Consider the following 16,275-nt stretch of genomic DNA (forward strand, 5'->3'; position numbering starts at 1 on the left):
AGTCACAAGAATAAAGTGTAAGATACAGTGTGAGATACAATATAACATAAGACTTCAATTGGTACAGCATTTTCACTCATGGGTGCAAACATTTTTTTGGTGCTCCAAAGACATGGTACAGTCCTGTATTCTGTGGGGTGGAATTACAGTACCATTCAAAATAAAGCAATTATTTCCCCGCTCACAACAATTTACACTATGCTGCAGTAAAATGTTTAGAATATTTTACTATTGATAATATCCAAACTTACTGTATCAATTAAAGTTTTCCGTTACGGTCTAGGACTTTAATTCTTGAGCTGCTGCCGATCACTATGGAGCCACTGGCTCACATTCTTACTCTCCACCATAGAGACGTGTGTGATGGCTGTTTCAGAGCAACCTTCGTCCCTCCCCACCTTTTTCAGATGGTCCTTGACGTACAGGTAGCACCTCCTGTTGGTGAAGAAGTACAATACGGGGTCCAAGAGGCAGTTGAGCTCCATCAGCATCAGGGTGACCTGGTGGGCGTCGTTCAACCACTGCCTGGTCCTCTGATCTCAGTCCGTGCTGCCCTAGCCCTCCTTGATCTCCAGCACAACCAGGGCCCAGGGGCTCTGGACTACGTGGTGGGGGAGGAAGCACCCCACGAAAACCTCCACAACAGCACACAGCATCTGCAGGGCCCGGCCCTTCACCCCCCTGGGTTTGGAGGAACTGGAGCCCAGAGCCTGGCTAGGGGGCCGTGCTAGTAACACCCAAACTTTTGCACATTTAATAACAGAAAAATATCTAAGAAGCCAGAAGAACGCTTTGGCTGGATTGTCACCAGGAAGTGATGTAACACTGACCTTACACCTCTCTTCTGCAGTCAAAACAAAGCAACTGGTTTCTGTCTCTTAATTTGTCCTGTTTAAGGTAATGATGGGAAGTTCAGCTCTTTTTACTGACTGATCTTTGACTCGTTCAGTCAAAATAACAAACCTTTAGACTAATTTCATTCACTTGAGTCAGTAATTCCCAGAGCACGCAGGACCCCCTACCAGAGAACAGTGAACTGAAAACTCAAGAGAGTCATGATTCCCCAAGCCTCTCATTCACCATAGAGGGCAGGTAGGACCAGAGAATGATGAACTGAAATTTTTTAAGATTCATGATTCTACAAGCTTCTCATTCACGTCGTTCACCATAGGGGCTTATTGGAGCTGTCATTTGTGACGAGACTTGTAAACGTGTGTTCTAAACAATGTACATTTGTTGATTGCTAGGCATAATAACACAATTTCTTGATATATTTGAAACAAGGTCTAGTTCTTGCTGCAACCAGACTAGATTGTGAACAACTCTTGCTGGAATGCATTGCAGTATTGCTTCCTTCCCTCTCCTAGGGAAGTGAATTTGAATGTTTTGGATATAAGTCTTTGTTAAATCTATTCAAGAAAAGTCCAATTGGCCAAGCCCTAATTTGTTTTCTGTGCTACACCTGGAAAATGTAAATAAAATGTTCAAGTTTCCTGTAGCATTCTGTGTTGTCAGTATTATTTTGATAAGTGAGCCATGTTTATGAATGGGAAAATGGAAATTGAAAATTGTACATTTCTGTTTGTTTCCCATAATCTTTTAATGGTAGCTTTGAATTTGTGAAACAAAAAAACAACTGGTATTTCAATAACAATATATCTGTTAGGTATGTTTTATTTGAGAATGCAGTACAGCGTTACACAATATGTTCCAATTGCATCACATACAAAGAGTTACAGTAAAGTGCAACATTTATACCAGTGGTCAACTTACTTCATAAACCGTCTCTGTTTATACTTCAGCAGCTGACAGCTGAGAAGTCATCACGTTCATCACATCCCACTGGGCATACACAGGTTGAATCAACATTGTTTCCACGTCATTTCAATGAAATTAAGCTGACCCAACATGGAAGAAATGTTGAATTGACATCTAGGATGGTTACCAGCCTCATAAAATGACCTTAAAGCTTGTTACTTCATCCTTCTTTATAATAATAATAATAGCAATAACAATAATAGCAATGCATCACACTTTTAAAAGTACTTCTTGGCTCCCAGTATTTGTTTTGCAAAGTTTGTCGTACAAAATTGCAAAACAAATACGATATGATACGATATACTTTGGCCATTTACATGTAAATTCATTTTGTGATGTCAGCATACAAATACACAAACACAACACAATATATTACATGCCGTAGGAAAAACTGGAAAGCTAGTACACAAGTCACACATTTAGATTTTCACATATTCAAAGTCTCTGGGGCCTACTGTCCATCCGTCCCACTGTTCAGCAGCCTGATGGCTGAATGAAACTTGCCCTGCTCCTACTCTTGCTGAACAGTGGGACCCTTAGGCCTAGATTCAATCAGATCAGCATTAACCGGCAATAGCCGACACCCAGATAGCTGATGTTTTGGCGGTGTCGGAGGTGTAACTGCATTGGAGCTGTCATATCGGTGAGCAGCTGGTCTTGATCATTGTCACAAAGCCCGACCCGTCCTACTCACGTTAGAAGTTCAGAACGAGAAAGTATAGGCTATATGGAAATAATGACACTCAAATTTTAAATCATTCAACGAAATAATGAGGATTTCTGAATAGAGCCCTTAATCTCCTTCCAGGGGGAATTGTATACGGGGTGAATTTATCATTTCTAGAAGCTCCAGTTCCCTATGAAACTTCTGCTTTTATACTCTATTCACACTCAAAGAGATAAAGAACAGGACGAAAGAAGTGGTGAAATTTAACAGCTAATCAAATGGCTACCTGGACTATTTGCATTTGCCCCCCCCCCCAATTTTTACGCCGCTGCTACTCTCTGTTTATTATTTAGGCATAGTCACTTTACCTCTATCTTCATGTACATATTACCTCAACTAATCGGTGCCCCCGCACATCGATTCTGTACCGGTACCCCCTGTATATAGCCGCAATACTGTTATTTTATTTTTGTTCTTTAAATGTTTTTCTATTTTCTTCTTTTTATTTTTTACTTCAGTTTATTTTAGTAAATACTTTCTAAACACTTATTTTTCTTAACTGCATTGTTAGTTAAGGGCTTGTATGTAAGTAAGCACTTCACTGTAAGGTCGGCACATGGATGAATGGATGAATGAAATTCTTTGAGGGGACGGGTTTGTATTTCACAGTATTTTACTGTAATTACAAGGGATTGGTGCAAGCAGGTTGGCTTGCTAGGTAACCTAACGTAACCTAACGTAACAAGCAGGTTGGCTTGCTAGGTAACCTAACGTAACCTAACGTAACCTAACGTAGCTGACGAGAAGAAAAAAATGGTAGGGGAGGTTCTCTTCTGTACTGTTCAACCAATCCAATAAATGTGGAGGAGGAGTTAAGATGGAGTGTCGCCTTGTTAATGTTCAAAAGCGGAAGTCGTGTAGGCGTCACAGGCTCTCTTTCTTTTTCCCTTGAAAACCAGATGCATCTGGTTGTAAACATCCCACAGCATATTAATGCATAATTGGTGTTTTATATTACTTGCACCTGTAGAGGCCTTAACAAAATCTTCCAAACTGGCAGCGACTACAGGGGTACAGACCAAAAGGACATGGCAAAATGCTCAACCATTTAAGGTTTAAGACTTGCTGCCACTACAATCTGTCCCCTGTACAATTTGTCTCCTTTAACATAGGAGTTAAATTGGTACAGCATTTTCACTCATGGGTGCAACAAATATAGCCTCTTACAAGGCACGTCTCAAAATATGTTAATATGCCAGAAACAACAATAACATGCACTCACAAGTGGTCAAAATGTTTTTGGCCCCCCAAAGACAAGATACAGTACTGTATTCTGTGGGGTGGAATTACAGTACCATTCTAAATAAAGCAATTGTTTCCCCGCCCACAACAATTTACACTATGCTGAAGTCAAATGTTTGGAGTACTTTACTATTGATAATACCCAAATTTACCATATAAATTACAGTTTTCCGTTACAGTGAAGGACTTTAATTATTGAGCTACTGCTGTTCTCTATGGAGCCGCTGGCTCACATTCTTGCATTCCACTATAGAGATGTGTGTGATGGCTGTTTCCGAGCAGGCTCTGCCCCTCCCCATCTTTTTCAGATGGTCCTTGATATACATGTGGAACCTCCTGGTGGCGAAGCAGTACACCACGGGATCGAAGAGGCAGTTGAGCCCCATCAGCATCAGGGTGACCTGGTGGGCGTCGTTCAACCATTGCTTGGTCTTCTGGCTCCATTCCGTGCTGCCCCAGCCCTCCTTGATCTCCAGCACAGCCAGGGTCCAGGGGCCCTGGACCATGTGGTGGGGGAGGAAGCACACCACGAACACCCCCACCACAGCACACAGCATCTGCAGGGCCCGGCCCTTCACCCCCCGGGGTTTGGAGGAACTGGAGCCCCGAGCCTGGGTAAGGGACTGGGCTAGTAACGCCCGGGCGATGAGCAGATTACACACTACAACGAGGAAGAAGACCAAGACGAAGCACCCCACAATAATAAGGTGGGTTGCGGCCACCAGCCGCTTCTCGCCATCCGTCTCATGGTGGTAGCCCTCGAAGCATCGCGACACGTTGCTCTTGTCCTTCTGAATGCCCGTCTGCACGAGGTATGGCACAGACATGGACAGAGTGACCCCCCAGATGACCGCTGTGACGGCCACCCCACGGCACCAATGGTCGGACGAGGCGGCATCCAGCGGACGCGTGATGGCCCAGTAGCGGTTGATACTGATGGCAGCAAGGAAGAGGATGGAGCAGTAGGTGTTGATGAAGAAGAACACGCCGGTGACACGGCACAGGAATTCGCCGTAGAGCCAGACGCCATCATGATGGTAGTAGCCAATCCAGAAGGGGAGGGCGGACACGAAGAGGAGGTCGGCCACAGTCAGGTTGGCCATGTAGATGCAGATCTCGTTCAAGGCCTTGGCATCGCGCAGGCGCCACAGCACGAACAGCGCGTAACTATTGGATATCAGCCCAAGGATGAACACAACACCGTAGAACACTGGGAAGAAGGTGTAGCGGAACGCCGAGTCCAGGAAGTTTCCGTTCCCAACAAAGTTCACAGCCGTGGTCACTACTAAGTCCTCTTTATCCCCCATGGTCGACTCCACTGTTGGTTTTGCTAAAGCAAGCAACTCCCTCTGTAAGAAAAATACTTCCTATTAGAGTCATATTTCAAGACTCACTGCAATATTCACTTTAGTGGACTTTCGACACTGTGCTCTCTGTTTGTGATGATGAGTGAATGATGAGCATATTTCCAGTCAAATCTAGACTAATGTCTTCCTGCTCTGTCATCAGTATAACAGGCAATAACAAGAGGGGTCCTACTTTATATTTACAAAAATGGTGGCTATAAAGGCTTCAAAAGCCCTACTTAGTGGCTTAACAACTCACGTATTAGAAAAATAATAAAGTGTATATAAAAAGTGTTATGATATTGTATGTAATGACATGATATCTGGACTGATGCTTTGCCTAATGTGGCATAACTGTTTGGCCACCCTAGTGACATTCACTTAGGAATGGGAAGTGAGCGCAAGAGGAAAGGTTGAACTGTACTTACCCTGGTCAGTTCAATGGGATTCCCACAATCCGGAGGAACTACGTCACTAAAATCCTTAAGGATGGATATGTCCTGGTTCCAGTAAATCCCAAACCCTTTTCCAAGGAAAGGAAGTACAAAGAAATTTAGTGTAAATGTGTTAATATGTCACTTGTCTTTCTTCTTTCTTAAACTTGAAATTAAAGAGAACAGCCCTGTAGGAAAAAAAATCTAGGGAACTTATGTTACGGCAAGTCTGATCTGATAAGTAAATATACATTATACACTAAATATATACAGTGTACAAAACATTAAGAACACTTGCTCTTTCTATGAAATAGATTGACCAGGTGAATGCTATGATCCCTTAATGATGTCACTTGTTAAATCCACTTCAATCAGTTTGTGTGTGTGTGTGTGGAGGGGGGGGGGATCAATATTAGGAAGACATTCCTAATGTTTGGCATAGGCCTTGTAAACATACAACTGCAACATTCACACATGGTCGACTCCACTGTATTGACAATCCAGAGTTCAAATTAAGCAATTGTTTGCTTGCAGAGGATTACAGGAATGAGGTGCCTACAATTGGCCAGCAAATCTCAATTCTGCGCTAATTTACGGGGGAAATGCAAATTGGAACTTTCTCGTTCTCAACTCCTATGGCTGGATGCCGCTCGGGCCTGATGGATGTTTTCCAGCCCTGTCATTTGTCCCTATCCGAATGGCCTGTACTACCTAGAACTTGACTGCCAAGGACGTTGTCTCCATCTGCTTCTCCTACTCCATCTTGTAATGAAGTAGACAGAGAACAGCAAAGAAGATTGTTCCAATCAGCTTCTGGTCCCCATGTCACAAGTCGTGGAAACCAAAGGAAGCAGCATGCTGCTAAGCGGACAGCAGTGATTGCGAGAGGTTCGGAGCAGATTGACATAAGGAATAGCTTTGCTGCACTGGTGCCAGATCTAACTGCGCCTTCGTCGCTGGGACTGCCTGTGTCTGCGATGGCGGTGCTGACTCCAACTACGCTGACTCCAGCAGTGGCTTCGTTGTCGAGTTTGGCTCCTTTCCCTCTCTCTGGATCTGACGGACACTGCCTTCTGTGGGAGGTCTGGACCTATCGGGGTAAGCAGCGGGCATACGCTACCCTGCTTCTCGTGGATCCGTGAAAGGTTCAAAGAATTGTGTGAGGGGTAGGAATGGTCAGATTTCTCCATTCCCTTCTCAGTCTGTGGGGCAAAAACGTTGTGCTATCCAGGAGCACGAGCACAGGATATCAATAAGCTGCTCCCAAACAGTTTAAAATCAGCATCAGGAAATTGAGTCTATCACAGTTCACGTGGGATTCAATGACATTATGAAGGGCAGCTCAGAACAGCTGGAGATGGATTTTAAAGAACTAATGGAGTTGAGCGTGGCATTGAACGTTTCAGCAAACTTTTAGCCCTCCATAACTGGCTACGAGACTATTTCAGCTCTGTGGGTGTAACATTTATTGACAGTTTTGATACCTTCTGGAAACAAAGCTCGTTTGATAAGGAGGATGGGATCCATCCAAATAATTTGGGTTCCTGGATCCTTGCACAGCATTATAAGGCTGCATTGAAACAATTACTTGTCAATGACTCAAGCCCAGCTCAGTAAATTCCTACCATTGTGTCGCTGAGTTGTCATAATGTTTCAGCAATTATCCCAGGGGGCGTTGGAAGACACAATGTAAGTAACCTAATTTATGCCCCTCTAACTGCGCTGAATGCCTTTGCTGATCCCACAGCTATTGTATGCAGTGATCATGTGCCTATGAACCAGAGTTATAGTGTTAGCACTGAGGCGGTGTGCCATAGTTGGAAGTCCCATGTGTGCAGCTCACCCTGCACTAACATAAACAGCATGAGCTTGTCTAATTCTGCTAAGCTACCCAATAAAACAACGAAAACAATCAAACATCCCAGAAAAGTGTTCAAAGATAGCCAACGTTATCATATGTAGCCTAAGAAACAAGGTTAACTTGCTAGTAACAGATGACATTCATACAGTGCCTTGCGAAAGTATTTGGCCCCCTTGAACTTTGCAACCTTTTGCCACATTTCAGGCTTCAAACATAAAGATATAAAACTGTATTTTTTTGTGAAGAATCAACAACAAGTGGGACACAATCAGGAAGTGGAACGACATTTATTGGATATTTCAAACTTTTTAACAAATCAAAAACTGAAAAATTGGGCGTGCAACACTCCCGTAGTGTTCCATACCCTGGTCAACTATGTGCTCTGTGGCATGTTCAATGTGAAGCCGGATGCTCTCTCTCGCATGTATAGTTCCACTGCCACACCTTCTGACTCTGAGACCATCCTCCTTACCTCATGTCTTGCAGCTACAATTGTCTGAGGTATCGAGAGCCTGGTCCGCAAGGCACAACGTTCCCAGCCGGACCCTGGGGGGGCTAACCAGATTTTTGTCCCTGATTCGGCCTTATCTCAGGTCCTGGAATGTGCTCATTCCTCCAAGCTCACCTGCCATCCTAGCTCCCGTTGAACCCTGGCCTTCCTCTGACAATGCTTCTGGTGGCCCCCCTATGGTTCCTGATGTCTCAGCCTTCGTCGCCACATGCACGGTAGGCCTCCTTCAGCCACTCTCTGTTCTTCATCGCCTCTGGTCTCATATATTCCTGGATTTTGTCACTGTGCTTCCTCCGTCTGATGGCAGCACCACTATCCTGACAGTGGTGGATAGGTTCTCTAAAACAGCCCATTTCATCCCTCTCCCCAAGAAACATTCAGCGAAAGAGACGACTCGGCTCATGCTGCAGCACGTCTTCCAAATCCATGGACTCCCTGTCGACATTGTCTCTGATCGTGGTTGTCAATTCTCGTCCCGATTCTGAAAGGCGTTCTGCACCCTTATTGGGTCATCGAGCCAACTTGTCCTCCAGGTTTCATACCCGGTCCAACGGCTAGTCGGAGAGTGCCAATCAAGACCTGGAGACTATGCTTAGGTGCCTCGTCTCGACCAACCCCACCACCTGGAGCCAACAACTCACGTGGGTGGAATACGCCTGCAACACCCTTCCCTGCTTGGCAACTAGTCTCTCGCCTTTCAGGTGTTCCATGCGATATCAGCCCCCGCTCTTCCCTGAGCAAGAAGTCAGCATACCATCAGCCCAGATGTTCATCCGTCGCTGTCGCCGTACCTGGAAGACCGCCACCCTGCTCCCCGCTATCGTCTCGGGCAGAGGGTATGGCTGTCCACTCGGGATTTGCCCCTCCGGGTGGAGTTCTGTAAACTTTCCCCTAGCAGTTTAATCGGCCCTTTATCGGCACCCTCCGTATACATCTCACTCTTCATGTATCTAGGATCAAACCTCTGTCTCATAGCCCTTTGTCTCTTGTTTGCACCTCTGCCTGGCTTGACCTGCCGTTTTTCAAACTGTCTGCCTCGTATATCTGCATCTGGGTCTTATCCTGAGTTGTGTTAAATGAGATGTATTTTGGTAGGCATGCCTCTCAATGGGCTGAATATCATGCACTGTATAGGGGTAACTGTTAAATTAACAGTAGCTTACAGGCAGCTCGTGGTAAGCAAAATTCTGCATTTCATTCTATAGTACACCTACTGTAATATAAATATGGTATCAAAGCAAGTACTGTTTAATAACACACAGTACAATACCGTTAAATTGACTGTTTATATAGGAAAAAATGTATGGATGAATGAAATTCATTAAGGGGAGGAGATTGTATTTCCTAGCATTTTACTGTAATTACAAGGGATTAGTGCAATCAGGTTGGCTGGTAGGTAATGTGTTTACACAATACAGCATATCTATGGATATTTGGTGTTTTAAATTACTTGCACTTCTAGAGGCCTTCACAAAGGCTTCAAAACTAGCAGTGACTATAGAGGAAAACAGACCAAAAAGACATGGCAAAATGTTCAACCATTTAAGGGTTAAGACTTGCTGCTACTTCAGTCTGTACACTTCCAGTCACTTCCGGTGAGATAAAAATGCATTTTAATAGTAGCTATGCTTTCGGTCAGTCAACCTTCATTAGAGCATTTCTACACAAACAATAGTGAGACTGTAGTGGGCATTAATACTTTATATATGTGCATATACAGTATATTATAGTATATACATCACATGCGACTTATAATAGGACTAAGCAATTAGCCTATTATAATGTTTATCTGACTTTGTAAAAGGTAATTCAAATATACAAGCAAGCATGATGCAATGAGTTGATGTTGACTAGCAAGAATTGGTCTGAGAATTGTCTATATCAACGGCAAATATTTAATTAATATTGAACAATGAATGGATTCACATACAAGGCATAAAGCTTACGTTCCAAAGAATTAGAAGACAAAGCATGAACAGAAGAGATGCTTATTAGGCCAGAAGCCTAGGAAATAAGAATTGATCAAACAACCTTCCTCCATGGACTAGTTCCAGGATACAAGAGAGAGAACAACATTTAAATCAATTTACAACATCTGAAGGTGTAACCTTTCAACCCAAAACCAATCACCATTGACCAATCAAACAATACCAAGCTTACAGTAACCTAAACATTCCCAGGCCCAATCTCCACAGGGTGTCACGGCATTTAAAGGATTGTGTGAGGGATGAGACCAAAGTAATAAGACACAATTCCTGAGAAGACAATAAAACTTTGCATAGAGTAATTCAGAGTCCACCCTGTACAGATACAAGTAATGTCAAAAGCCACACTGAAGCCACTCTGAGGTCTAACAAAACAGCCGCCAAAATCTATAGGCCGTTTACCATGCAACTCCGGGTGTCAGAGAGCACACAAATTAGGGCTGAGCCTACAGGACCCTATTTTCCTGTTTTCCAGTTTTGCATTTTGCATACAACACCACTAATCGGTTTTGGGTGTTCAGTAGATTCTGCCTATTATCAGCAACCAGCACAGAGAAAGGCCTGATTTGCTGAAAGGGGCAATCTGGGATTCAAACAATTACTTTTTTGGTAAACAGCTGAGCAGTATTGCTGGAAAAATTTTAACCACTCAAATTCATTGAAGGAGCTATGGATGCAAGGACAAACAATGGGATAAAACAAGATTATAACAAGATTAACTAAGAAAGTTAAACTAAGCTCATGAGGTATTTATAAATTCTTCAAGAAGAAATGGCTATATATAATTATACCCCAGATTGCCCTTTTAAGAACTGCTTGTACAATGTTTTCTAATACTGTATGAAATAATTTAGGTTTCTCTGCATGGCTCTAGACATTTATTATAAATGCAATGAAAGATGTTCGCAGTGAGTGCACATTTTTTTGAACCTTTATACAATAAATAATTTTAAATGATCAAACATTTTCACAGGTAATAAAGATCAGCGCAAAACATTAGAAATCCCAAGCAGAATAGTACAATATTAGCACCTATCCTATCTTTGTATAATAGCATTTACTTGGCAACTTTGTAAAAAAAAGAAAAAAAAGAAGTGATGTTCCCATATGTAACAATACAATTACATTTTATTTGAAAATAGTAAGAAAGATGCGCTTACCTGAGTGCTTGGCTCCTCTCTCAATGTGGTAGTCTTTCCAAGGGTGTGTGTTCCACACTATTATCTTGAAACTAGCGTTTTTTAGGCTACAATAGTAAACATACTGTATCTATAGCCTAGAACATGTACATATTATAATAAAGTTTCTTGAAACTTGAGAAACCCCTCGAATGAATCCACCAGGAAGCTCTTGACTCCGTGACAAGACCGCCCAGGTTGCATGCGCGAGCGCTGCGAAATAAATGTACACACAATTGTTATTCAATCAACCGGCGTCTCCGTAGTCCGTTTTTTTGTAGCCAGTTTTTTTGTTTTATTTGAGAGGTTTGACGCACTGCATGTCCTACCCCTGCCAACGAGCATAGAAAGGTTGTGAACGTTATTTATAAGAAGACACCTCTCTGAAAATTGGACCTCTCTGAAATGAAAATGGATGGTCCTCCCCTTTCAGCAAAACATATTTGACCTAAACCCTCCCTAACGCTTAAACAAAATGACCCTCCCCTATACCCAAAATAATAATTAAAATATAACGTGGATAGCAGAGAGCATGTTTACCATTTACCCCAACTTATTGGACAGACCAGAGCCTTAGATATGCAGTTTTAGAAATTGTGTAAGCATTGTATGGCAAGACAGACATGTTGATAGCGCACAGGGCTGCCGGCCAGAAGGTCTGGTTGTGGGTTCGCAGACCACCGTGGACAAGAGTAGGGGTGGAAAGATCTCCTTTTATTTATAGTAAAAACATTGCATGAACCTGTCATTGTATTTACAGGTCTGAGAAACAATAGCCTTTTCAAAAAATGTCATGCAATTCTAAGTCATTTTACATATTAGCAGAATGAATCATTTGGATGCTACAGGTAATCCTGAATTAATCGTGAATAATGATGAGTGAGAAAGTCATACCCCTCCAAAAATGCAAACCTCCCCTTTTATTGTAATGGTGAGAGTTTAGCATGTATTGGGGGCATGATATTTGTCTGTAACTTTCTCACTCATCATTATTCACTACTAATTCAGGATTATCCATAATTAGCATCCACATTACTGTAGAAGTCTTTAAAAACATATTCTATTCTTATTTACAATAAAAGTAACTCCTAAATGACACAATACATTATTTAGCATTATTTCCTATTGGCACAAAATAATCTCAAACACAACCAAAACAAACAGCAAATGCATCCAACATGTTTATACCTGCACGCTAGGAATATGGGACCAAATAGTTACATTTTACTACTTTAATACACATAAGTGAATTTGTCCCATTACTTTTGGTCCCCTAAAATGACTATGTACAAAAAGTGCTGTAATTTCTAAACAATTCACCCAATATGGATGAAAATACCCTAAAATTAAAGCTTTAACTTCATAGCCATTGTATCAATTCACATATACAGTACCAGTCAAAAGTTGATACACCTACTCTTTTCAAGGATTTTTCTTTATTTTTACTATTTTCTACATTGTAGAATAATAGTGAAGAAATCAAAACTATGAAATAACACATGGAATCATGTAGTAAACAAATCCAAATATATTTGAGATTCTTCAAAGTAGCCACCCTTTGCCTTGATGACAGCTTTGCACACTTTTGGCATTTTCTCAACCAGCTTCATAAGGTAGTCACCTGGAATGCATTTCAATTAACAGGTGTGTCTTGTTAAAAGTTCATTTGTGGGGCCTCCTGGGTGTCCCATCGCGCACCAGGGACTCCTGTGGCGGGCCGGGCGCAGTGCACGCCAACCAAGGTTGCCAGGTGCACGGTGTTTCCTCCGACACATTGGTGCGGCTGGTTTTCGGGTTGGATGCACGCTGCGTTACTAACCAGTGCAGCTTGGTTGGGTTGTGTATCGGAGGACGCATGACTTTCAACCTTTGTCTCTCCCGAGCCCATACAGGAGTTGTAGCGATGAGACAACAATTGGATACCACGAAAAAGGGGGTGAAAAAAAAAGTTAATTTGTGGAATTTCTTTCCTTCTTAATGCATGTGAGCCAATTAGTTGTGTTGTGACAAGGTAGGGTTGGTATACAGAAGATAGCCCTACTTGGTAAAAGACCAAGTCCATATTATGGCATGAACAGCTCAAATAAGCAAAGAGAAACAACATCATTACTTTACGACATGAAGGTCAGTCAATAGGGAAGATTTCAAGAACTTTCTAGTTTCTTCAAGTGCAGTCGCAAAAACTACCAAGCGGTATGATGAAACTGGCTCTCATGAGGACCGCCACCCAGAGTTATCTCTACTGCAGAGGATAAATTCATTAGAGTTACCAGCCTCAGAAATCAGCAATTAACTGTACCTCAGATTGCAGCTCAAATAAACACTTCAGAGAGTTCAAGTAACAGACTCATCTCAACATCAACTGTTCAGAGGAGACTGTGTGAATCAGGCCTTCATGGTCGAATCACTGCAAAGAAACCACTACTAAAGGACACCAATAATAAGAAGAGACTTGCTTGGGCCAAAGAAACATGAGCAATGGAAATTAGACCAGTGGAAATCTGTCCTTTGGTCTGATGAGTCCAAATTTGAGATTTTTGTTTCCAACCGCCGTGTCTTTGTGAGACGCAGAGTAGATCTCTGCTTGTGTCGTTCCCTCCGTGAAGCATGAAGGACGAGGTGGGATGGTGATTTGGTGATGACACTGTCTGTGATTTATAAAAAATTCAAGGCACACTTAACCAGCATGGCTACCACAGCATTCTGCAGCAATACGCCATCACATCAGGTTTGTGCTTAGTGGGACTATAATATTATTTTCAATGACCTAACACACCTCCAGGCTGTGTAAGAGCTATTTGACCAAGAAGGAGAGTGATGGAGTGCTGCATCAGATGACCTGGCGTCCACAATCATCCGACCTCAACCCAATTGAGATGGTTTGGGATGAGATGGACTGCAGAGTGTTAAGTGACTGTCCCACTGGATGTCATAAGGTGATTGCACCAATTTGTAAGTCGCTCTGGATAAGAGCGTCTGCTAAATGACTTAAATGTAAATGTAAATGAAGGTGGAGCAGCCACCAAGTGCTCAGCATATGTAGGAACTCCTTCAGGACTGTTAGTCACCTGGCATGCTTTTCCATCTCATGAAGCTGCCAAGAGTGTGCAAAGCTTTATTCAAGGCAAAGGGTGGCTACTTTAAAGAATTTTAAATATAAAATATTTGGGGGGGGTGGATTTCATGATTCCATATTTTGTTATTTCATAGCTTTGAAGTCTTCACTATTATTATACAATGTAATAGTACAAATAAAGAAAAACCCTTGAATGAGTAGGTGTGTCCAAACTTTTGACTGGTACTATGTGTCACTGTCCCAATACTTTTGGATCTCACTGTCATGAAATCTGAGACGTTAAATCTGAGATGTTACTTTCAAAAGCTAGGCCTACCTTTCCAACCCAGAAAGAGTAGACCTACCGACACAGAAAATTGTCAGCTTTAACTGCTGGCTACTCTTCTTCCATGGCTTTACCCAACTTAAAGAACGTCACAAGGGTTTCCTTAAAGGCTGTCTGGATTTAAACATATTCTATTTTACAGAAAGTGAATAGCTTAATCAATTGATAGTGATAGAATTAGATTACTTCCTAAGCAAAGACCATATTTAGTTTCCTCTACTATAGAAGGTCGTAGCTCAGTCTCTGAATGTCAAGGAAATGAAACAATGATATTGTCACGCCTGCTCCCGCTCCCCCCTCTGGTTCTCGAGGGCGCCAGGAGGCTCATCATTACGCACACCTGTCACCATCGTTACGAGCATCAGCGCTTCATTGGACTCACCTGGACTCCAACACTTATTGATTGCCTCCCCTGTATCTGTCTATTCCTCAGTTTCATCCCCGTGTCAGCATTAATGTCATTTTGTTCCCTCTGTCCAGACACAGTCCGTGTTTTGTTTCATGTCGTTTATTTATTAAACATTCACTCCCTGTACTTGCTTCTTGTCTCCCAGTGTCTATCTTCACTGATATCCCCATATGCATCAGAGTTGCGTATTTTACAGCTTGTTTCTAGCATAAAGCATTGTGGACCAAAGCGCTATTATAGATCACTTTATATAAAAATGATATAAATGATTTTCCTTAATCTTACCTTTTACTGCAGTGGGCTACATCAGGGTCACACAGAGTATTTATCAGTAGTTTTAAGCAAATCCACTTTGAAGTTATTATGTTTTCTTTTTTAAAGAACACACCTGTAGGGTACTTGAGGGTAACTGACCCCCATTGTAATTCACATTAAGACCAGGGGATGTCACCAAATTATTTCGCCCAACACTTTTCCTGGCTGCTACTTGCTCACAACTTTTTGAGATATTTCAACAAAACGATTTTGTGGTAAGTTGTAGATATACTACAATTAAGTTGGATTTACAATTGTCTTGTAAATATCCAAGTAGGAAAGCCTTCAAATTAACAATCCCCTTGTTTTGAGAGAAAAATGTAGATACATTTTGAGTAAGGTAGTAATATGAGTGTGTTGGGGGAAACTCGCCCCTGCCCCCCCTTACTAGGTGGTAACTGGCCCCTGGGGGCAGGTTACCCCTTTATGGTTATGAATGTGTTTCTACCTGTCATTTAGCGCTAGATTATGCTAACCTGCTAGTTAGCAACTTCACTCGCAGTAAATTCTAGCCAGCTAGCTAGTTAGAATAAACTGTTAGGAGTGCTAGCTACTGTAGCAACCTTACTACCAGATCGTCTGATGTAAAATGCATTAAAAAGATAACGTAACTTAATTTCAGTTGTAAATGTTTCCACTAGTGACCGATAGCTTCACAGTTAATGTTACTTTATAGCGTTTTAGCTATTTTACACAGCATTTTATTTCATATAGCTAGATAGCTGGCAAACTTTTTAAGAGAGAGCTTTTCAGTTGGCATCTCTCCCCCTGTTTTCAGTCACAGGTTGGGACTGGATTAGGTGTGAGCAGTGCAGGAGGTGGGCTCATGAGTTATGCTCCAATTTAACTGGGGATAGTTTTATTAGTGACCTATGTACAAATTATAATCGTTCAATAGCAGAGCATAAGAGAGTTGCCACATCAATGTTACACTGAATTAATTAGTTAAGTTATTGTTATTAAATGTTATATTCCAATGTTATTTAATGCTATTAGCTATATTCCATTCCAATATTATTTTTAAATGAATTAAAAACAACTATTGAAA

At 41.9% G+C, this 16,275-nt stretch overlaps 1 protein-coding gene across 1 annotated transcript; it reads right to left on the reverse strand.

Moving 5' to 3' along the window:
* Positions 1-2,999: 2,999 nt before the first annotated feature.
* LOC124045209 (platelet-activating factor receptor-like) lies at positions 3,000-11,507 on the reverse strand. The gene is made up of 3 exons (XM_046364471.1): positions 11,085-11,507; positions 5,562-5,656; positions 3,000-5,136 (listed from the first exon to the last, which is right to left on the reverse strand). The coding sequence occupies exon 3, from the start codon at positions 5,092-5,094 to the stop codon at positions 3,988-3,990; it is 1,107 nt and encodes a 368-aa protein (XP_046220427.1). The 5' UTR covers positions 5,095-5,136; positions 5,562-5,656; positions 11,085-11,507; the 3' UTR covers positions 3,000-3,987.
* Between the last annotated feature and the right edge of the window lie 4,768 nt (positions 11,508-16,275).

This window comes from Oncorhynchus gorbuscha, linkage group LG10, assembly GCF_021184085.1.
Source record: "Oncorhynchus gorbuscha isolate QuinsamMale2020 ecotype Even-year linkage group LG10, OgorEven_v1.0, whole genome shotgun sequence".
NCBI classification, from domain to species: Eukaryota; Metazoa; Chordata; class Actinopteri; order Salmoniformes; family Salmonidae; genus Oncorhynchus; species Oncorhynchus gorbuscha.